Source organism: Acinonyx jubatus, chromosome E2 (assembly GCF_027475565.1).
Source record: "Acinonyx jubatus isolate Ajub_Pintada_27869175 chromosome E2, VMU_Ajub_asm_v1.0, whole genome shotgun sequence".
Lineage (NCBI taxonomy): Eukaryota > Metazoa > Chordata > Mammalia > Carnivora > Felidae > Acinonyx > Acinonyx jubatus.
This window is the reverse complement of record NC_069396.1, coordinates 49,949,108-49,970,496: the sequence shown is the minus strand read 5'-3', so window position 1 is coordinate 49,970,496 and position 21,389 is coordinate 49,949,108. Positions and strand designations below refer to the sequence as shown.

The window sequence follows — 21,389 nt, the reverse complement described above, 5'->3', positions numbered from 1 at the left end:
TGTCTCAAAAATAAATAAACATTTAAAAAATTAAAAAAAAATACAGTTCTCTGTGGTCTTATTGAATCCTCGGCAGTTACAGATGGGGAAACTGAGGCTCTGAGTAGTGCAGTCGCTTGCCGTAGTGTTTGGCCTCGGTTTCCTGTTCATTCACACAGTACAAGGTTTGGGAGCCCCTTCTGGTTGCTGGGGGCTGGGGGGCGGTGGGTGCACTGTGACATAACAACGGCCACGACAGCTCCAGTGCCCCCTGCCCAGGACTTGGTTAGTGGTATTTTATTTATATGATAGACTCAAATGTGGCACCTACTGTGTGTCAAGTACAGTTTGGGGCACTTTGCACATAGGTTGTTTCACCCTGCTAATAAAGCTATTATTGTTATCCCCATCTTATTTATTTATTTATTTATTTATTTATTTATTTACTTATTTATATTTGAGAGAGAGGGAGAGCACAAGCAGGAGAGAGGGGTTGGGGGGGGAGACAGAGAGAAAGAGAGACAGAGACAGAGACAGAGAGAGAATCCTAAGCAGGGTCCATGCTCAGTGTGGAGCCTGACGAGGGGCTGGATCCCAAGACCCTGGGATCACGACCTGAGCCGAAATCAAGAGTCAGACGCTCTATTGATTGAGCCACCCAGGAGCCCCATATTTATTTTTTAAAGTTTCTTTTATTTATTGACGCTTAAGTCATTTGTATACCCAACATCGGCTCGAACTCACAACCCCGAGATCAAGAGTCGCCACCCTCCACTGACGGAGTCAGCCAGGGTCCTTCATTCATCCCCATTTTAGAAATGAGCAAACTGACACACACAGAGAGGCTGAGTTGTTGGCCCAAGGCCACACTGCTAGTAAATGACCTTCTGGGGAGAGTTACACCCAGTGATGAGGCTGCTTATGTAGGAGGGAGAATCACAGAGATAGTACGCTTCTCATCAGAGACCCAGAAGTCGGGGAGATAGAGAACCAGTATCTCCTAACTCTTTTTTTTTAATTTTTTTAATTTTTTATTTTTGAGACAGAGCATGAACAGGGGAGGGGCAGAGAGAGAGGGAGACACAGAATCGGAAGCAGGCTCCAGGCTCTGAGCTGTCGGCTCAGAGCCCGACGCAGGGCTCGAACTCACGGACCGCGAGATCGTGACTTGAGCCGAAGTCGGACGCTTAACCGACTGAGCCACCCACGTGCCCCTCTCCTAACTCTTCAAGGGAAATAACAAGGAACCCAGAATTAGGGATTTCAATTTGGAGGATGAGATGAAGGTATTTTCAGATGAGCAAGACTCAGAACCTTACTATCCACGATTGTCCCTGAAAGCATTAGAAGTGAATGGACTCTGGCAAGTAGTAAAATGAATTCAGAAGGAAGAAGGTTATGGGGGAGCCTGGGTGGCTCAATCGGTTAAGCGTCCAACTTCGGCTCAGGTCATGATCTCGCAGTTCCGGAGTTCAAGCCCTGCGTCGGGCTCTGTGCTGACAGCTCGGGGCCTGGAGCCTGCTTCCGATTCTGTGTCTCCCTCTCTCTCTGCCCTTCCCCTGCTCATGCTCTGTCTCTCTCAAAAATAAACATTAAAAAAAAAAAAAAAAGAAGCAGGTTATAAAAAGTAACAGAATTGTTAGGGGCTGAATCCTGTCCTCCAAAAAAGAGATGTTAAAATCCTAACCCCTGATATTTCAGAATGTGACCATATTTGGAAATAAGGTCTTTACGGAGATATCAAGTTAAAAATGAGGTCATTAATGTGGACCCTAATCCAATACGACTGGTGTGTTTATAAAACAGAGGAGTTGAGACACAGAGACAGACACACACAGAGAAAAGACCATGACCCAGGGAAAAGAAAGATGGTCATCTACAAGCCAAGATACTCCTGAGGCTCCCAGCAGCTAGGAGAGAGCCCTGGAACAGATTCTTCCTCTGTGCATTCAGAAGGAGCAGAACCCTCCCCAGACCTTGACTTTGGACCTCTAGCCTAGACTTTTGACCTGTGAGACAATACATTTCTGTTACTTAAGCCATCCAGTTTTTGGAGCTTTGCTACAGCTGTCCTAGGATACTAATACCAAAATGTATTTACGAATCCACTGTGCAAAAAAAGAAAATTATTTACAAAAAAACTTTTATCGTAGTCTCCTCACAGAAGCTGGAATCGTTGGAAAGATGGAGACAATGAATATATTCAGGTATATGAAAAAGATGTCAAACTTCTTTTAATTAACCCATCAATGCATTGAAATTCCAATCTCAGTCTCAATAGGATTTTTCATGGAAGTAGAAATCAGCTGCTAAAATCACTAGAAAAGGTATAAAAATGGTAAAGATAGATTTGAAACGGAACAGAGGGGCGACTTGCCTGATGGGATAACAAAACATCAGAATAAAATCATCCAACAGTGCAGCAAGGAGGCAAGGAACAGATATACAGATTTTTAATACAACTCACTAGAAATGTCAGAAATAGACCCATGTATATATGGGAATTTGGTTCACGATAAAGGTGAAATATCAAAACTGGGGAAAGGATTGATTAAAAAAATTTTTTTTAATGTTTATTTTTGAGAGACAGAGAGAGAGAGACAGAGTGGGAGGGGTAGAGGGGCAGAGAGAGAGAGAGAGGGAGAGAGGGAGACACAGAATCCAAAGCAGGCTCCAGGCTCTGAGTGCCGAAGTCTGATGCTTAACACACTGAGCCACCCAGGCACCCGGGGGAAAGGATTGCTTTTTAAAATAAATGGTTTGGGGACAATTGGCTACATTCATCATAAGTTCCTACCATAGTGTATTTTCAAAAGTAAGTCTGATACAGATGAAAAACAGAAACAAAAGCAAGACTCAGAAAAGTATTCTAAGCAATTGTAGGATATATTTCTGACCTTAGCCTATAGCAGGCTTCCTAAACAACCCACCGAAATCCAAAGTCAGGATGGAACAGACTGATAGGCGTGAATAAACACTAAGAACTTCTCTGTGACATAAACAAATAGTTAAAAATACAAAGTGCACACTAGGAGGAAATATTTGGAATATATATTAAATCGACTAAGAATCAGAATCGGAATCTATAAAGTACTCCTACAAATTAATACTAATAAAAAAGGCATACAATCCTGTTAAAAAAAAAAATGGGCAAAGGATATGAGCAAGCAATCCACATAGGACAAACTACATAAGACCAATAAACTCATAAAAAAGATGTTCTCTCTCCTTAGTAATCAGAGAGCCGCAAGTTAGAACAGTGTGATACTGTTCTTTCAGGAAATGACTAATACTAACTCATCAACCAGGTCTCAGCTCAGATGTCCCTTCCTCCAGGAAGCCCTTCCCTACCCTCGGGCTGGGTGGGCGGCCCCTCCCCAACCCTCTCCCGGGCGTCTGGGATCTCCCAACCCAGCCTTGACCATTCCAGGTCGTCCCTTTTGGGGGACGAGTCTGCCTCTCCCAGTGAACTGTGAGCTCCAGGAGGGCAGGAGGGGGCTATGGTTGTCGTTGGTCACCTCTGAATCAGTAACACTGCCCCTCACAGGCCCGGGAACAGAGGAAGCGCTGGGGGAATATGAGTGGAATGAAATAATGAATGAATGTGGAAACTGAGGCCAAGTCAATGGCAGAGCCGGGATTCCATCCAAGCCTGTACTGAGGGGAGGAACCTAATTTGATCTCCCGCCGTTTTTCCCCACTGATTCCTGCCCGGAGCCCGAGCACAAGTTGGTGCTTAATAAGGGCATCAAAATGGAAATTCTCGGCAACCAGGGACGTACAGGGGGGTAGACGGACGGCTCTCTCTCCAACCCAAATCTCCGCAGTCCTCCAGGATCATAGAGAGCTGCGCAGGGACGGCCCCTGTCGAAGTTCTACCCCTCTGGGGAACGGTGAGGGCGGGATCGAGGGCTAGAGAGGCCGGAAGTGCGGCGAGCCCGGGGCCGCGCTGGCCGCGCCGGCGGTGGGACGCCTCTGTCCCTCTCCGGTCTTTTACTCCAGGCTCGGGGACGAGGAGGTGAGTCGTCGCGGCGCTCAGACAGCGGGGCTGGGTCGAGAGGGGCGGGGAGGGACCTCCGGTGGCGATTGGCAGCCGCAGAGGCCAACCATTCGTTGCAGTGCCTGAGAGATGGACGAGATGGAGCGAGGGGAGGGTATCCAGGCGCCAGCCCTGCGGGCGGGACGGAGGGGGACGGAGGCTGGGGCGGGCAAACGGAAGGCGGGGAACAGTGAGGGCGGGGTGACTAGAACGCGCGGAGCGAGGGGCGGGGCGAATGAAAAGTCTGGACCGGTAAGGGGCGGGGCGAACGGAAGGTGAGGCTCCGTGTGGGCGGGGCTTTATAGAATCTGGGGCGCTCGGTGTTTGGAACTTGATGCTCTGGAGCCCTGGGATTTCTAGGGGCGGGATGGCTGTGAGTGGGGGTTCCTGCTGGAAGGATGGGCATGCAGGCGTTGCTGTCTCACTCGCCCCCGCCGCCGTGTCTTCATTTTCAGGCCCCAGAAGAACCTTGGGATGGACGAAGAGGGAATGCGGCAGCCCTCCGGGCCACCCACGAGGAAGAAGTTCTTCATACCACTGGATGAGGATGAGGCCCATACTGCGGGGGTAGGACAGAGGAGGAGATGGGGAGAAACGCTGGCAGACTGGGGTGGGGGGGTGTGGATTGAGAGGAAGGGGCCTCCAAGGCCCATGGTGTGGTTTAGGAAATGTTGTGGCCTGGGTCACCTTGGGAAAACAGTCCTTTGCTCTCCGCGAGTCTGCTTCCCTATCTGTAAGATGTCATGGTGGTTCCAAGACAGGGCTCTGGCAGAGGCTGCAGACGCAAGCAGCGGTGGTGGCTTTGGGTTGTGTTTTATGTGGCCAGCCCCCTGGTTTGCAAAGGATGAATTTCTTGCTGACATTGGAGAATTGGAAGGCCTTGCAACTAAAAGGAAAAGTCGGCACCTTTGACATCTCTTGGTAAATTGAAGGATCTGACCACGCCGACATCACGTTCCCGCAGGAAAACAATTGGCTGGTGCTGAGTACTGGCCGCTCCGTGTGCGCTAGGAAGAAAAAGTGGGCTAAGGGTACAGGGAGTGATGGGGGAGAGGCGCTCCCTTAGGTCAAGGGACTGCCTCTCTGAGGAGGTGACATCTTGGCAGTGATGTGAAGGAGGTGAAGGAGTGAGCTGTGTGGCAACCTCTGGGGCAGAGGGGCAACAGCCGATGCAAAGGCCCAGGATCAGAGGGAGCCTGACAGATTTGAGGGCAGCAAGAAGGCCAGTGGGGCTGGAATTGAGAAAGGAAAGGGAAGGAGGTGGGAGGTGAGACGGGGAGCAGGGACAGATCTTCTAGAGCCTTGTGGGCTGTGGCGACAGCTTTGGCTTTTACTCTGAGAGGGGAGCCACCAGGGTCTCTGAGCAGAGGGACATGAAATGACCATGAACAGAACAGACCGCGGGGAGTAAGGATGTAGGCGGGGAGCTGGTGAGGAGGTGCACTGGTCCAAGGGAGAGAAGTTGGTGGCTGGGACCAGTATAGCGGCCGAGGAGCAGGGAGGAGTGGCTAGATTCAGATTTTGACACTCCTCCCCTTCCCCCACAGTTCAAGCCCTTATTCAAGTCCACGCGGAGCCTTCCCACCATGGAGACCTCAGCCCAGGTCGCCCCTCAGACCTACGCCGAGTATGCCATCTCGGAACCTCCAGGAGGGGCTGGGGCTCCACACCCCACGGGGCCAGAACCCCTGGCAGGAGAGACCCCCAACCAGGCCCCCAAACCGGGGACAAAATCCAGCAGCATCATTGTGAGCCCCCGGCAGGTGAGGAGGGGAAGGAGTAGTGGGGCTTTGAGCTTTCTGGTGGGATACACGGGTACGGGGGTGGCACTCAGGTGGGCAGTGGAAGGAAGTCAGAGTTCTTGCCATTGCGCTCTGGGCGACGCAAATTCTTTCATTCATCCATCCAACTACCGGGTGTGGGTTGAGGTTGTCTATTCTTTTGTTAAAACAAAAATACCGTAGACTGGGTCGTTTAAACAGCAGACTTTTATTTCTCACACTTCCGGGGGGTGGGAAGTCCAAGGTCAAGGCGCTGGCCAATTCAGTGTCCAGGAAGGGCCCGCCTCCTGGTTCATAGACTGCTGTCTACTTCCTGTGTCCTCACCTGGGTGAAGGAGCTCTCTTGGGTCCCTTTTGGGAGGACTGATCCCATTCATGGAGGTTCTACCCTCCTGACCTCATCACCGCTCCTCACCTCCCGCCTCCTTTTTTTTTTTTTTTAAGTTTATGTTTTTATTTTGAGAGAGACAGAAACAGCGTGAGTGGGGGAGGGGGAGAGAGCGAATCCCAAGCAGGCTCCATGCTGCCAGCCCGGATCCTGACGTGGGGCTCGAACTCACAATACTGTGAGATCACGACCCGAGCCAAAACCAAGAGTTGGACACTTAACCGACTCTGCCCAACCCACACCCCACCGTGGAGCAGGTCCTACCCTTTTTATTAAAAGCACATTCCACCTCATTTAATAATGACTCGTTCATCCCCGAGATGGTTTTGTGTAACGTCTGCATCCCCCACAAGGCAGGGATCTTTGTCTGTCTTGGTCCCTGCTGTATCACAGCACTTAGACACACAGTAGGCGCTCAATAAATACTGCTCGGATGGGTTAGAGGCTGACTTGCTCAGAGAATCTCGATTTTGGGCTACAGGGTGTGTTCAGAGTGGAGTGAGAGCCCGGAGCCTGTCCAGCAGATGCCTGACTGTTGGGGGTGGGGGTCACAGGCCACGTGGGCCTTCCTCTCAGATCACTGGGGGCCACGGTGGGGTTAAGAGCAGGCCAAGGGGCAGGTTTGTGCTTTAGGAAGCACTGGTTTCTGTTCGGAGGTCAGGAGGGGGCCCTACTGGGGCAGGCGACCAGGAGGAGGCAGGGTAGGGGCCTGGGTATGGGCTATGGCAGTGCAGGGGGAGACTTTGATGGGGATGTCATCCTGGGGGTGCCCGGGTGGCCCATTCAGCTAAGCATTCGACTCTTGATTTCGGCTCAGGTCACGATCTCAGAGTCCGTGAGATTGAGCCTTGTGTCAGGCTCTGCGCTGACAGTGCAGAGCCTGCTTGGAGTTCTCTCTCTCTCTCACTCTCTCTCTCTCTCTCAAAATAAATAAATAAACTTAAAAAAAAAATCCTGGAAGGTAGACGTCCCCCCTGGAGGAGAGGGACGTGTCCGTGACTAGGCTTGGGTCTCTGGATGATGGGCCTGTCCCTGAGATGAGGGGAGGAGGGGCAGGTGCGGGAGCTGGTGCTGAAGGCACTTGGGATGCAGTGAGGCGGACATCCTGGGGGGAGTGCCCAGCAACCCCAGGGCACACACGTGGGGCTGGGGGAGAGGACTGAGCTGGAGAGATAGACTCAGGGACCCTTTAGTTAAGGCCCAGGTCTGGGGGAGAGGTCTGGGTCAAAGCCAGGCACCCAAGGGCATTCCCTGCTGAGGAGGTGGACTCTGGAGGGAGGGGAACAGGCACAGGCAGGATGGGGGATGGGGAGGTGTCGACACAGGTAGGGGGAGGGGAGCCCTGGGGCTGGCAGTGGTCCCAGGGCCCTCCCTGTTAATGGCTTCGGCCCTTCCCTCCCCAGAGGGGCAACCCCGTGCTGAAGTTTGTGCGTAATGTGCCCTGGGAGTTTGGTGACGTGCTTCCCGACTATGTGCTGGGCCAGAGCACCTGTGCCCTGTTCCTCAGGTGAGCTCTGAGGGGGCTGCCCCACCTTCCTGAAGGCCTGCGAGGCTGTGCTCCCATGTTTGGGACCATTGGGTGGGAGACCTTGGGGTGTGGCCCTGTCAGCTCTGGGCCTAGTGACCTGGAGGGGAGGAAGAGGTCTTCTCCTGGAGGTGCCCAGAGTGACGAGAGTGGCAGGCCCAGACACTGGTTCTGAGGGAGGACAGGCTGGGCGCCTGGAGTCCTGGGTCTGAGCAGGTTGGGGGTAGGGTCCCTCAGGTCCCAGACATCCAGGGTGAGTTGATGGGAGCCAGGATTTCGCCAGCCTGTACCGCAGTTAAGCAAGTTCCCTCTCCATTCCCGGGCGCCCCTCTGCACACAGAGCTAGATGGGGGAAGTGAACCTTCTAAGTTCCTGTCCTCCCTGCAAGGTACGAGAGCTGGTGGCTGCTGGACAGAGATGTCCCCTAGTTCCCTGGGTGGAGAAGCCACCCCAGCCCCTCCCTGCCAGTGCCTTCCGAGGCTAAAGCAGACAGTCCCTGGGATAGGCCTGCTTCCCAAGACCAGCTGCGCCTTGTCCTCCAGTCCACACCCTCTAGGCGCTTGTCTCCTGTCCTCTACCCGAAGCCCAAGTCTCTTCCCTTCCCCAGTGAGGAACCTGGGATCCATCCCTCCAGGGAAGCCAGAGCCAGGCAGCCCTTTCCGCCAACCCCGCCATCGCCTTCCTTGATGGGTGACCTGAGGCAAGTCACTTAACTTCTCTGAGCCTCAGGTCCCGGTGTCGCCCGCGCCCTCTGCATTCCAGTGAGAGTAAAGAAGGGCTCCCAGGGTCTCGGGGAGAGCGAGACCTCCCAATCCCTCCCTCTCCCCTGCCCCCCAGCCTCCGCTACCACAACCTCCACCCGGACTACATCCACGGGCGGCTGCAGAGCCTGGGGAAGAGCTTCGCCCTGAGGGTCCTGCTCGTCCAGGTGGACGTGGTAAGCAGGGGTAACTTCCCCCCCGCCCCGGCCTCATGGTCCTCATCTGTCGGGCCTCGCAGCAGCCAAGTGGATTGTTGAATCCCAAGAGAAGGTGCAAGTTGAACCATTTTTACATCGGACATTAACACCCTGTGTTGGCAAGGGGGCGCGAGGGTAAAATCCTGTCTCCTCCTTCCCCACACCACTTCCGCTGGTCCCAGCCCTCTGCCACCTGAGCGTGTTTTGAAGCTATGTCATCCTATCTTCACAGCCTGGCCCGCCTGGGTCTCTGCCCCAGCCTCTTCTCTCGTCTCAGGGCCTCCAGCCCCAACCGCTTCCATCCTCACAGCAGCCGGCGGGGGCGGGGGGGGGGGTTCCTAAAGCACAGATCTGATGTCCAGACCCCTCCATGGCTCCCCAGTGCCTCACTATGGCCCGTGAGGCCATGTGACCAGACCCCTGCCCTGCTCTCTGGGTTCATTTCCCAGCTTCCATGTGGTCGCCCTTTCTTTTACGTTCTCCATCACATTCCGTGTGAATTGCAATTCCTCAAGTCCTTTTTCCCCCCTCCTGTCTTCCCTATGTTTAAAATTTCCTTTTTGTTCTCCTTTGCATCCTTCACTCCTCCTCCTCCTCCTCCTCCTTCAGGTCTCAGTTCAGATGTCCCCTCTTCCAGGAAGCTCTCCCTGATTCCCTGGGCAGGTCAGGTATCCGCTCCTGCTCTCCCATCCCAATCCTGGCCACTCTGGGTCATCACTGTATGGGGACAGTTTGATCCCCCTCATCAGACTGTGAGCCCCAGGGGGCAGAGCCCGGGCTCTCTTGGTAACTGTGTGTTACCAGCATTGCCCAGCACAGGCGGGCACCCAGTCAGAGCCTAGGGAGTGCCAGTTAAGTGGAAGGCTCTTGGCATCCTACCGTGGCATAATCTACTGTGGTTTTCAAGACTATAATTCCTTGTTTACTACCAGATTTCCCATTCTGATTTTCTTTTCCACCCAGAAAGATCCACAGCAGGCCCTCAAGGAGCTGGCTAAGATGTGCATCCTGGCTGACTGCACCCTGGTCCTTGCCTGGAGGTGAGACCGAGGCTTCCCCGCCCAGGTCAGGCTCTATCCTAAGAGTTGGTCCACCCTTCTGCCCCCCAGCCCTTTCCTTCTGCCATGAGCTCCCCGTGTGAGCCTGGTCCCAGCACTGCCTCTCTCTCGGCCTCAATTTCTGCATCTTTAAAATAGGATCTTAATATTTGTCTTCTAGGGCTATAGTCACAAAAGCAGGTGATATAGATCAAATTGCCAGGGCCATACTGCTTACTTACAAATCAGACCTAAAATCTGTCTGAATAATTAATTCCACATCTAGGTTTCTAAAGACTACTTAAATTTTTCTTTTAATGTTTATTTAATTTTGAGAGAGTGAGAGCTAGAGTACGAGCAGGGAAGGGGCAGAGAGAGAGGGAGACACAGAATCTGAAGCAGGTTCCAGGCTCCAAGCTGTCAGCACAGAGCCCGATGCGGGGCTCGAACCCATGAGCCTTGAGGTCATGACCTGAGCTGAAGTCAGATGCTTTAACTGACTGAGCCACCCAGGCGCCCCTCTAAAGACTATTTAGATTGGCTAATTTCCAGTTGGAAAAAAAGACATACCTTCCTCACCCCATAAGAAAAAAAGATTAAATCCTGAGAAATTATTGACATTAAAAAAAAAAAGGTGTTAGAAGAAATCGTTTTTTTTAAGTAATTAGGCTCATTATGTTTTTTTTTTACGTTTATTTATTTATTTTGAGAAAGAGAGAGAGGAGGAGGGCCAGAGAGAGAGGGAAAGAGAGGGAATCCCAAGCTGGGCTCTATGCTGGCGCTGGCACACCAGGGCTCAGCTCACAAACTGTGAGATCATGATTTGAGCTTGAATCAAGGTCGGATGCCTAATCAGCTGAGCCACTCAGGTGCCCTAGAAGAAATCTTACAGGGGAATATATATCTAGTTTTTAATGTTTATTTTCTTTTTGAGAGAGAGAGAGAGATAGTGTGAATGGGGGAGGGGCAGACAGAGAGAGGGACAGAGGATCTGAAGGGAGCTCCTTGCTGAAAGCGGAGAACCTGTTGTAGCTCTTGAACCCACAAGCCACGAGATCATGACCTGAGCTGAAGTCAGACACTTAACCGACTGAGCCACCCAGGTTCCCCAGGAGAATATTTTTTATTTTTATTTTTGATTTATTAAAAAAAAATTTTTTTAATGATTATTTATTTTTGAGAGAGAGAGAGAGAGAGCACACACAAGCGGGGGAGGGGTAGAGAGAGAAAGAGACACAGAATCCAAAGCAGGCTCCAAGCTCTGAGCTGTCAGCACAGAGCCCAACACGGGGCTCAAACCCATGAACTTGGAGATCATGACCTGAACTAAGTCTGACATTTAACTGACTGAACCATCCAGGCACCCCAGGAGAATATTTGTTGCAATCTTGGGGTAGGAAAAGTCTTCCAAAGCAAGACCCAGAACCCCAAAGCCGTAAAGAAAAAGGTTGGCTGATTTGAGAAAATTAAAATTTTAAAACTTCTGGGTGGTAAGACATACTGTAAATGAAGTTGAAAGACAAGTGACAAATTACCAAAAAGTATTTGCTGTGTATATATTGCATATATATATATACACACACACACACGTATATATATACATATATATATGCATACATATAAATAGAAAATACTTAACGTCTCTAATTTATGTATGTATATATAAGTTATATTTATACAGTGCAAATACATTTAAATGTTTATATTCATATGCATATATTTGAACATGTTTATTATATATTTATATATGTAAAGAACTTCCCACAAGTCAATAAGAACCCAAATAAGAGTTTAATGCAGGTTGCCAAAACACATGAAAAAAATATCAACCATATGGTTTATCAAGAAAAAAGCACATTTTAAAAAACGAGGTGCTGGGGCGTCTGGGTGGCTCAGTTGGTTAAGCGTCTGACTTTGGCTCAGATTGTGATCTGGCAGTTCCTGAGTTCCAGCCCCGTGTGGGGCTCTCTGCTGTCCATGCAGAGGCTACTTTGGATCCTCTGTCTCCCTCTCTCTCTGCCCCTCCCCTGCTTGTGCTCTCTCTCTCAAAAATGAGAAACATTCAGGGGCGCCTGGGTAGCTCAGTTGGTTAAGCGTCTGGCTTTGGCTCAGGTCATGATCTCGTGGTTCGAGAGTTCAAACCCCACATCGGGCTCTGTGCTAACAGCTCGGAGCCTGGAGCCTGCTTCAGAGTCTGTCTCTGTCTCTCTCTGTCCCTCCCCCGCTTGCACATTGTCTGTCTCTCTCTCTCAAATATAAATAAACATTTTAAAAAAATGAATAAACATTAAAAAAAAAAAAAAGCGAGGTGCCCTAAATTTGGTGCAAGTCTCTCGGATGGGTAGTATGAAACGGGCACCCGCATACTTGCTTGGCAGGAGATTTGACGGGCTATTGAAACAGAAAATAGACACCACTCTTCGACAGAAACTCCTGCACTAGGATAGTCCCTGCTCGTGTGTGCTCACGCGTGTCCGAAGTGACATGGGCCATCACTGTAGCATCAGTGGGTGAGAACCAGAGTTGCAGAAGCGAACGGCCTTGTATTTTTATTTATATAAAGAAGGGGGGAAGAAAATGAGCTGTGTTGATGAACAGACTCGTATGTGAATAAACGAAAAGGGCTCCAGAGGCTCCAGAGGCTCCAGGCCCTGGACAGTGCTGACCTCTGGGGACCGTATGAGGCATAGATGTGGATGAGAGTGGGGCTGTTGTCTTCTGCTTCTTTTTGTTCTGAATATATACACTGGTTAAACTTTCTTGTGTTAAATAGATGGCACATTCACGTAGTTCACAGATGAGAAGCGACATGAAAATGGTACATGTGTGCATACGTCTAGTCGTACATATATATGGTACATACACACGGTGTATATACATGTGGCAGTGTAGACATATGGTTATATGTAGATGCTGTTCTGTGCCTTACGTGGTCGTGTCCTTACCTGGAGATCTCTCTCTCTCTCTCTCTCTCTCTCTCTTTTTTTAGTTTATTATTTTGAGAGAGAGAGAGACACAAGCAGGGAAGAAGCAGAGAGGGAGACAGAGAGAGAGAGAGAGAGAGAGAGAGAAAAGTCCAAGTAGGCACAATGCAGGACTTAACCTCACAAACTGTGAGATCATGACCTGATCCCACCGGAGCCTAGAGTCAGATGCTTAACCAGCTGAGCCACTCCAGGCGCCCCTTTAAAAAAACATTTTTTTTTTTTAAGTTTATTTATTTATTTAGAGAGAGTGCTCAAGAGTGTGAGCGGGGGACGGGCAGAGAGCTAGAGGGAGAGAGAATCCCAAGCAGGCTCTCCGTTGTCAGCACAGAGCCCAACGCAGGGTGTTCATATCTTTAAAAATACTAATTTTTTAGAGCATTAAAAAAATTTTTTTTTAATTTTTTTTATTACATTTATTTAGTTTTGAGAGACAGAGTGAGACAAGGTGAGAGTGGGGGAGGGGCAGAGAGAGAAGGAGACACAGAACCTGAAGCAGGCTCTGGGCTCTGAGCTGTCAGCACACAGCCCAACGCGGGGCTCAAACCGACAAACTGTGAGATCATGACCTGAGCCAAAGTCGGACGCCTAACCAACTTAGCCACCCAAGTGCCCTCCAAATTTTTTTTCTTAATGTTTATTTATTTTTGAGAGAGACAGAGCATGAGTGGGGAGGGGCAGAGAGAGAGAGGGAGACACAGAACCGTAAAGCAGGCTCCAGGCTCTGAGCTGTCAGGACAGAGCCCGACGCGGGGCCTGCACCCACGGACTGGACAATGAGATCATGAGCTGAGCTGAAGTCAGTTGCTTAACTGACTGAGCCACCCAGGCGTCCCTAGGGCAGTTTTTAAGTTTATAAGAAGGAATATCAGGAATCACAAAGAATTACCAAATACCTCTTCTCTCCCTGCATGTGGTTTCTCCTGTTACTTTTCTCTTGTATTTTTTTATTTCTTTTTTTAATTTTAATTTTTTTAAAGAAATACAGCAGTCTTTAACAAAAATTTTTTTTTTAACATTTACTTATTTTTGAGACCGAGAGGCAGCTTGAGTGGGCGAGGGGCAGAGAGAGAGGGAGACACAGAATTGGAAGCTGGCTCCAGGCTCTGAGCTGTCAGCACAGAGCCTGATGCGCGGCTTGAACCCCTGAATCATGAGGACATGACCTGAGCTGAAGTCTGATGCTTAACCGATTGAGCCACGCAGGCACCCCTAAAAAAAGTTTTTTTAACATATATTTATTTTTGAGAGACAGAGTGCGAGCAGGGAAGGGGCAGAAAGAGGAGACACAGAATCTGAAGCGGGTTCCAGGCTCTGAGCTGTCAGTGCAGGGCTTGAACTCACGAACCGTGAGATTATGACCTGTGCAGAAATCAGGAGTCGGATGCTTAACCAAAAGTAGGCTCCATGCCCAGCGTGGTGTTTGAACTCAGGACCCCAAGATCAAAGGTCGAGTGCTGTATGACTGAGCCAGCCACGTGTCCCTATGTATTGTATTAATTAGTGTGGTACATTCGTTACAACCGATGAACCAGTGTTGATATGTTACTATTACTATTGACGAAAGCCCATAGTCTATGTTAGGGTTTGCTGTTTTATTTTTATTTTTAAAAAAATGTTTTGAATGTTTTTATTAATTTATTTTTGAGACAGAGACAGAGCATGAGCAGGGGAGGGACAGAGAGGGAAACACAGAATCCGAAGCAGGCTCCAGGCTCTGAGCTGTCAGCACAGAGCCTGACATGGGACTCAGACTCACGGAGCGTGAGATCATGACCTGTTGCTCTCTGTTTTATATTCTGAGTCTTGACAAAGGTATGATAATGTGTCCATAAATTCTGTATCACACAGAATAGTTGCACTGCCCTAAAATTTCCCCTGTGTTCCACTTATTCATCCCTTCCACCCCCAAACTCCTCATCTTTTCACAGTCTGCTTAGTTTTGCCTTTTTCAGGATATCATATAGTTGGAATCATACAATCTGTAGTAGAAATAGAAAAACCCACGGTTCTCCTTGTGTGTAGGAAAAAAAATGCCAGTTCTTCCCTAATGTGGGTCTTTATCCTGTGTGTGTGTGTGTGTGTGTGTGTTTAATCTTTATTCATTTTTGAGAGAGAAGAGAGAGGGAGAACAAGTGGGGGAGGGCAGAGAGAGAGAGAGAGAGGGACAGAGGATCCAAAGCAGGCTCTGTGCTCACAGTACAGGGCTGTGTGGGGCTCGAACTCACAAACCGTGAGATCAGGACCTGAGCCCAAGTCAGACCACCAGATGCGCCAAAGTTTTTCCCACACCAAGCAAGTCTCTGCAGCACCAGCTGGGCGTCCTACCATTTAACTCACTTCTGACACTACCTGGGGATGGCCTCAGGTCCCACAGGTGAAGGGGCTCAGTCCAACACTGCCCCCCCCACTTCAGACACCAGTCATAAACCCCGCTTGTACTTCTGACCGTCCCGCTCCCAGTGACTCCCTGAGAGGCTCAGAGCTCAGGGAAGCACATTTTCCGGTTTAATAAAGGGTATGATGTTAAGAGAATCAACAGCAAGATGATGAGAGACGTAGGGCGAGAGGTCTGGGAGGGTCCTGTGTGTAGGAGTTTGTCCCCGTGGAATTGGGGTGTATCACTTCCCAGTGGCTGCCCTTCTGGAAGCTCTGAGTCCCCTAGTACTGGGATTTTATGGAGTCTTCCTTACATGGACCCAGTTGAGTATTAGCTCCATTTCCAGCCCCCATCCAGGAGCCCACCCAGAGTCATCTCTGTAGGACAAAACAGTTAGCAGTATTCTTTTAACCTCCCTCTGTGCCTTCTTGTAATTTGGTAGCTTACTCTTCTTTAAAAAAAAAAAAATTTTTTTTTTAATATTCGTCTATTTTTGACAGACAGAGCATGAGTGGGGAGGGGCAGAGAGAGAGGCAGACACAGAATCCGAAGCAGGCTCCAGGCTCCGAGCTGTCGGCACAGAGCCCGACACGGGGCTCGAACCCACAAACCATGAGATCATGATCTGTCGGCACAGAGCCCGACACGGGGCTCGAACCCACAAACCATGAGATCATGATCTGAGAGGAAGTCAGACACTTAACCGACTGAGCCACCCAGGTGCCATGGTAGCTCAGTCTTCTTATTGCTGAATAATATCCCATTGTCCAGATGCACATTCTTTCCCAGCTGCGTAATACTCCATCGTGGAGATAGGCCAGGTCATGACCTTGAACTCATGACCCCAAGAGATCAAGAGTTGCATAGTTTACCGACCAGGCTCTTGGGCAAGTGACTCAACCCCCCGCTGGTCTCTTTCCTTCTCTGTGTATAATGGTTTGAAAATAATAATTGCCTTAGAGGATCCTTCTCTGGAAGCTTCTGAACACAGTGAGTTAGAACAGTGCGTCGGCCCCCGGAAGGGGAATGTTTCCTATGTCTTTACATCCAAATTATGGGATATTTTGCAACCACCCCATAAAAGAGGTCAAGCTCTTTCTGCTGACATGGGAAAACATCCTGCTGAGAACTGCAGAGGGCAAAAATGAAAGCAAATTGTAGAACAGGACGCAATGTGCTCACTGTGTGCCCTGAACAAATTAAGAACCGGAACGATAATCCTGCTGCAGTGAGGGGAGAGCCACAAAGCCCACGTAACGGGAAAAAAACAGAATTAGAAAAATGAAGGTTTCTTTCAGGAATATGGACCAACACTTGATCAGCAAAGATGGCTTATTAGCTGGGATTTGAAGGCTAACAGAAAATGCCTCGGCACAAGTCCTTCCTTTACTTGGACTCAACTCCCTAGTCTCAAGTTCAACGAACAAAAAAGGCCAGCTTTCTCCCAGTGCTAATAAACCTGGGTTACTTTATTCCGCACACATACAAACCCTTTTTAAGATTCGGTTGTCCCACCTACCTTTGAAGCTGTTCATTACGTGTCAAAAAAAAAAAAAAGGAAAAAACCTCAGTGCCTGACGTGAAAATTAATGGCGATTATTAAATCAGGTTAGTTGCTATAAAAGCTTCAGCAGTCGGCTCACCCCGCAGCCTTTCTCTTGAAAGTGCGCTATATTAAAAATCTTCAGTGGGAACTGAATTGCATCCTGAGTTTTGTCTTCCTGCGGCTGGGAAAATAGTAACAGTGTTTCTGGTTTTTCTCCCTCCCCGGCTCCACCGCGCTGACTTCCCTTCCAGAATAGCTCACATTTCTTAAACGGGCTCTAAGTGCCAGGCACGGTTCTGAGCGCTTGGGAGCGATGACGCGTGTAATTGTCACAATTCCGCTATACACGCCACTCTGCAGATGAGGACACTGAGGCCCAGAGAGAGAAAATCACTGGCCCTGGGGTCACGCAGGTGGGAAGGGCGAACCTGAGCCCAACAACTCGTCAGGCTCCCAAGCTCTGTCCCTTTGCCAGCAAAGATGTGTAAAGATGTGCCTGGCCGGGGCTACCGCCAGGGACCTTTTCGGGGAGGAAAGTTCAGTTTGCTCTGTATTCGAGTTTGGAACTTTTAGCATCGGCACTGACTACTACTAGGGCAATGAAATGAATCTAAAACATGACCACTGCCCTCGCCACACTGGCTGACCCGAATGTTCTCACCCCAGCCCTGAGGAGGCCGGGCGGTACCTGGAGACCTACAAGGCCTATGAGCAGAAGCCGGCGGACCTCCTGATGGAGAAGCTGGAACAGGACTTTGTCGCCCGGGTGAGGCCACTACACCTCTCTGCCTGCCCCCCCGCCCCCGGCCCCTCCCTGCTGCTGGAATCCTATCTCTCCTCCCCAGTCTCCCCCTCAGTTCATCACCTTTCTTTTCCTAAGCACAAACTTGTTTCTGTCCTCCCCAGCTCAGAATCCTCCCATGGCTCCCCAGTACCCTCAGGGAAAACCTGGCCTTCTCACCACACCCTACAAGGCCCTGCCTATTCCGCCCAGCAGCTCTGTCCACCCCTGACCTTGCATGCATTCTGGCCAGGCTGGCTGGCTTAGTCCCTCCTGTGTGCCCAGCACCACCCAGCACTTAGTGGGTGCTCAGGGAGTATTTACCGAATGAAGCATTTAACCTGAGCTCCAACGCCTGTGTAATGGTGGATGTCCACCACCACTCCCGAGGCGGGTAGTGTTGGGACCCCCGTTCGCCTGAAAAGAAAGTCCAGAGGTCAATTCCCTTGCCCAGCCCTCGTAGGGAGCAAGCAGTGGGGCCGGGTTTTGAACACAGAGCCTATGGTCTATCCTGGGCGGAACCAACTCAAGAGAAATGGCATTTATCTTCTCATGATGTGACCAATATTCTCTCAGCTAGTGGGGGGCCCACTCTGAGATGAACTTTTAATCAGCCAAAAGGGGGGGCGTTTACTGAACACCTCCTGCATGCGGGGCAGTCTGGGGACACAGTGGTGACCCCAGTGCTCAGATCGCTCTCATTTCTTCTCCTGCCGCACCTCTGCCTCCTCCCCTCCCCCTCCCCTCCCCTCCCCTCCCTTCCAGGTGACTGAATGCCTGACCACCGTGAGGTCTGTCAATAAAACCGACAGCCAGACCCTCCTAACTACTTTTGGGGTAAGGAATGGTTCCCTAGTCCTGATGGCATTTCTGCCCCCTTGCTTTTTCAAGGAATGTGCCCCCCCCCCCCCGCCCTCCCACAGGACCTCACCTCCTTCCAGGGAGATCTTAGACCCCCGATGAGCTGGGGCAGGGTAGTTTTGTGCTCCCCATCTCTGACCCTCACCTTCCACCTTCCTCAGTCTCTGGAACAGCTCATAGCTGCGTCCCGAGAAGATCTGGCTTTGTGCCCGGGCCTGGGGCCCCAAAAGGTAAGAACTGTGGGAATGGGCTTGAGGGGTCGGGGACAGGAGGGAGCACTACATAGATGGCACCTCAGATCCCAGAGTTCTAAGGCTGTGGAAGGCCCACAGTGCTTCTCCTACAGCTGGGGAGAACCAAGGCCCAGAGAGGGTGGGGACCAGCCCTAACTCACATAGGCAGCCTGGGACAGAATCAAGATCAGGATGTTTCTCTCCCAGCCCCCAGAGTCCCCTCCGAGCTGAAACCGAAAGAACCAAAGCCCACTCTGGATGTAGCAAGCAGATGGCTCATTTAATGACCAGTTCCTTGTTTCTTTCTTGCTCTCACGCAGGCCCGGAGGCTGTTTGATGTCCTACACGAGCCCTTCTTGAAAGTGCCCCGATGACCCCAGCCGCCAGAGAGGCCCTCGTTGTAACAATAAAGCATTTTCCAGGCTCGGGCTGCTTCTGGTGCGGCGGCGCCGTCATCGGGAAGGGGTTCTCTGTTCTCGCTCTCTGCTGGCCCAGGTGGTCACCTCCAGCTTTTCTTTTCGTTTCTTCCCCTTTCTTTTCCTTTCTCTTTCTTTTTTTTGTGTTTTAAAGTGTATTTATTTTGAGGGAGAGGAGACAGAGAACCCCAAGCAGGCTCCACACTGTCGGCGCACAGCCTGATGCGGCGCTCGATCTCATGAAACGCGAGATCGTGACCTGAGCCGAAATCAAGAGTCTCAACCGACTGAGCTGCCCGGGCGCCCCTCCAGCTTTTCTTGACCACAGTTTCCCTGGAGGAGGCTACACAGGATCCGGCTGCAGCCTCTTCGACTTCTTCTCCCGGCCTGTGGAAGCCACCTCCCCAGGCTCTGGACTCCGCGGCGGCTCTGGCATCTCCTCCCGGGGTGCTGCCTCTGGCACCCCGCTTTCCCGGCCCCGTTTCTTCTTCTTCTTCTTAGCAGATGCTGGATCTGCCCCTGCCTCAGGTTCACGCTCTTCCGGAAGCTCAGGCTCCATCGGCTCACCCTGTGGGTCCGTTACCTCAGTCCTCGGCTCAGTTGCTCTGAGCCCCCGTTCTTTCTTCTTCTTCTTGGTGGATGCCCGACCCTCAAGGTCACCTGGCAACTCAGGCTCCACCGGAGGCTCCACTGCCTCTGCCCCTGGCTCCACTGTCTCGTCTTGCCGTTTTTCTTTCTTCCTCCTCTTTTTGGCGGGTGTTAGAGCTGCCTCAGCCTGAAGCTCAACTTCTTGTGGTGGTTCAGGCTCTATCATCTCCCCTGGGAGTTCCAGAGGCCTCCTCTCCAGCTCTAGAGCCTCATCAGTCCCCAACTCCATCATGACTTTGTGCCCCTTTTCTTTCTTCTTCTTCTTCTTCTTCTTCTTCTTCTTCGAAGATGGCAGTGGGATGGCTTCCTCCTGTGGCTCCTCCTCCAACTGCGGCTGAGTCTCAATCAGCATCCTTTCCCCAGGCTCCCTCTCTTCTGTCCCCTTCAGCCTCTTCCTCTTCCTGGTGGTGGATGATGGGAACAGCGCTTCCAGAGGCTCCAGCATCTCGGCCGCAGGTTCAGCTGTCACCAGCTCCATCACCTCGAGTTCTGGCGGCTCCTGCTTTTTCTTCTTCTTCTTCGCCACATCCGGGGACCCCAAAGCTGTGTCCCCCGCCAGGGCCCCCAGCCCATTCACTGCCTCCCGGGGAGCTGGGGCCTCTGGTAATTGCTTCTTCTTTTTCCTCTTTTTTGAGGCGGGTGACTTCAGTGCCAAGGCTGACCCAGGCCCTGTTACCGGTAGGCTGCCTCCAAAGGCACAGAACCGGGGCCTCAGGTCAGGGGGGATCTGTGGCGGGGGGCTTGTTGGAATAGGCTGCAGCAGGGTCCCTGGTGGGGATTCCTGGGAACCCTCAAAGATCCTCAGGCTGCCCTGGGGGGCTGGGGCACAGGTGAGTCCCCCCCCTGCCGCCACGGAGGGAGCCAGCAGGATTGCTCCTCCAGCCTGGGGACCGCTGCTTCTAAGGACCCGGTAGCGGTGCCGCTTGCCTGCCAACTTGCCCTTCACAATCTGGGAGCCAGAGAGAGGCACTAGCCGCCCGTTGAGGCTGCAAGGAGAAAGGGGAAGGCAGGAGCTCCGTCAGATTCTTTCCGTGAAACGGGGGGTGGGGGGGGGAAGAGCTGAAAACCGCGTTTCTGGATGCCTAAGAAAAGCCCCTCTAAACTTCCCCCAAGTTCAGCCACTAGGATGGAGCATATTCCCAGGAGGTGGCCTGGGACCACTCACCAGTCTGGGGCGAAGTCTACAGGGGCCTGGATAAGCCACAGTTCCGTATCTGGGTCTGTTAACACTTCCAAAGAGAAACGGGTGGGCTCTGAGGTTGGGGACGTCGCGGTAAAGTTGGGGGGGCAAGAGAACTGAGCAGCACCTGCAGAAGGGGAAATGGGGGTCTGCTGACACTTCCCGTGAATCCAATTCTCCAGGGCGCCTAGGGGGCCCACTGGCCCCAGCCTCTTGAGCGCCTCAACCCCTCACTCGGTCTGTTCTCTGCCTGCTCCCCAGAGGCATCCCTGTCTCCACCGATCCAAGGTAGTTTCCCCCACCCCATACGCTCCCTCGGTCTGAAGTCCCTTCCTCGCGGGCGATACACTCTCCACAGGTCCTGTCTCGAGGATGTCCCTTTTTCCGTCCGAACGCTCCTGGGCGCCCCTTTCTCCTCCCGGCAGCCAACTCTCTGCACCCCGTCGTCCCGCCCTGATGCAACTCACCGCCGGACGGGGTCCCCGCCATCCCGGGACCAGTGCCTCCCTCAGACCCAGCCGCCGGAGGCTCAGGAGCTCCGTGGACGACCACGTGGAACCAGAGGGGCGGGGCCTCGCCCGGGAGCGCCCATGTGGCGCGGGAGCGCGGGGGTGTCGCTCGGAGTACGCTCTCTCTACGAGCAGAACTGGGGG

General features: G+C 51.6%; 2 protein-coding genes across 6 annotated transcripts; one reads left to right on the top strand and one right to left on the bottom strand.

Moving 5' to 3' along the window:
* Nucleotides 1-3,841: 3,841 nt before the first annotated feature.
* ERCC1 (ERCC excision repair 1, endonuclease non-catalytic subunit) lies at nt 3,842-18,917 on the top strand. 5 transcript variants are annotated; one of them, XM_027037801.2, is made up of 10 exons: nt 3,842-3,997; nt 4,474-4,585; nt 5,566-5,781; nt 7,591-7,694; nt 8,550-8,649; nt 9,634-9,710; nt 17,284-17,383; nt 18,164-18,235; nt 18,421-18,489; nt 18,813-18,917. In XM_027037801.2, exons 2-10 carry the CDS (start codon nt 4,493-4,495, stop codon nt 18,864-18,866), a joined length of 885 nt encoding a protein of 294 aa, XP_026893602.2. In that variant the 5' UTR covers nt 3,842-3,997; nt 4,474-4,492; the 3' UTR covers nt 18,867-18,917. The 5 variants fall into 5 exon arrangements, with proteins under 5 accessions (XP_026893602.2, XP_053065890.1, XP_026893601.2 ...); XM_053209915.1 differs by having other exon boundaries at nt 8,442-8,649; XM_027037800.2 differs by lacking the exon at nt 3,842-3,997 and adding an exon at nt 4,239-4,270.
* A 122-nt stretch (nt 18,918-19,039) lies between these two features.
* POLR1G (RNA polymerase I subunit G) lies at nt 19,040-21,353 on the bottom strand. The gene is made up of 3 exons (XM_027037797.2): nt 21,204-21,353; nt 20,722-20,863; nt 19,040-20,542 (listed from the first exon to the last, which is right to left on the bottom strand). The coding sequence occupies exons 1-3, from the start codon at nt 21,223-21,225 to the stop codon at nt 19,252-19,254; spliced, it is 1,455 nt and encodes a 484-aa protein (XP_026893598.2). The 5' UTR covers nt 21,226-21,353; the 3' UTR covers nt 19,040-19,251.
* Between the last annotated feature and the right edge of the window lie 36 nt (nt 21,354-21,389).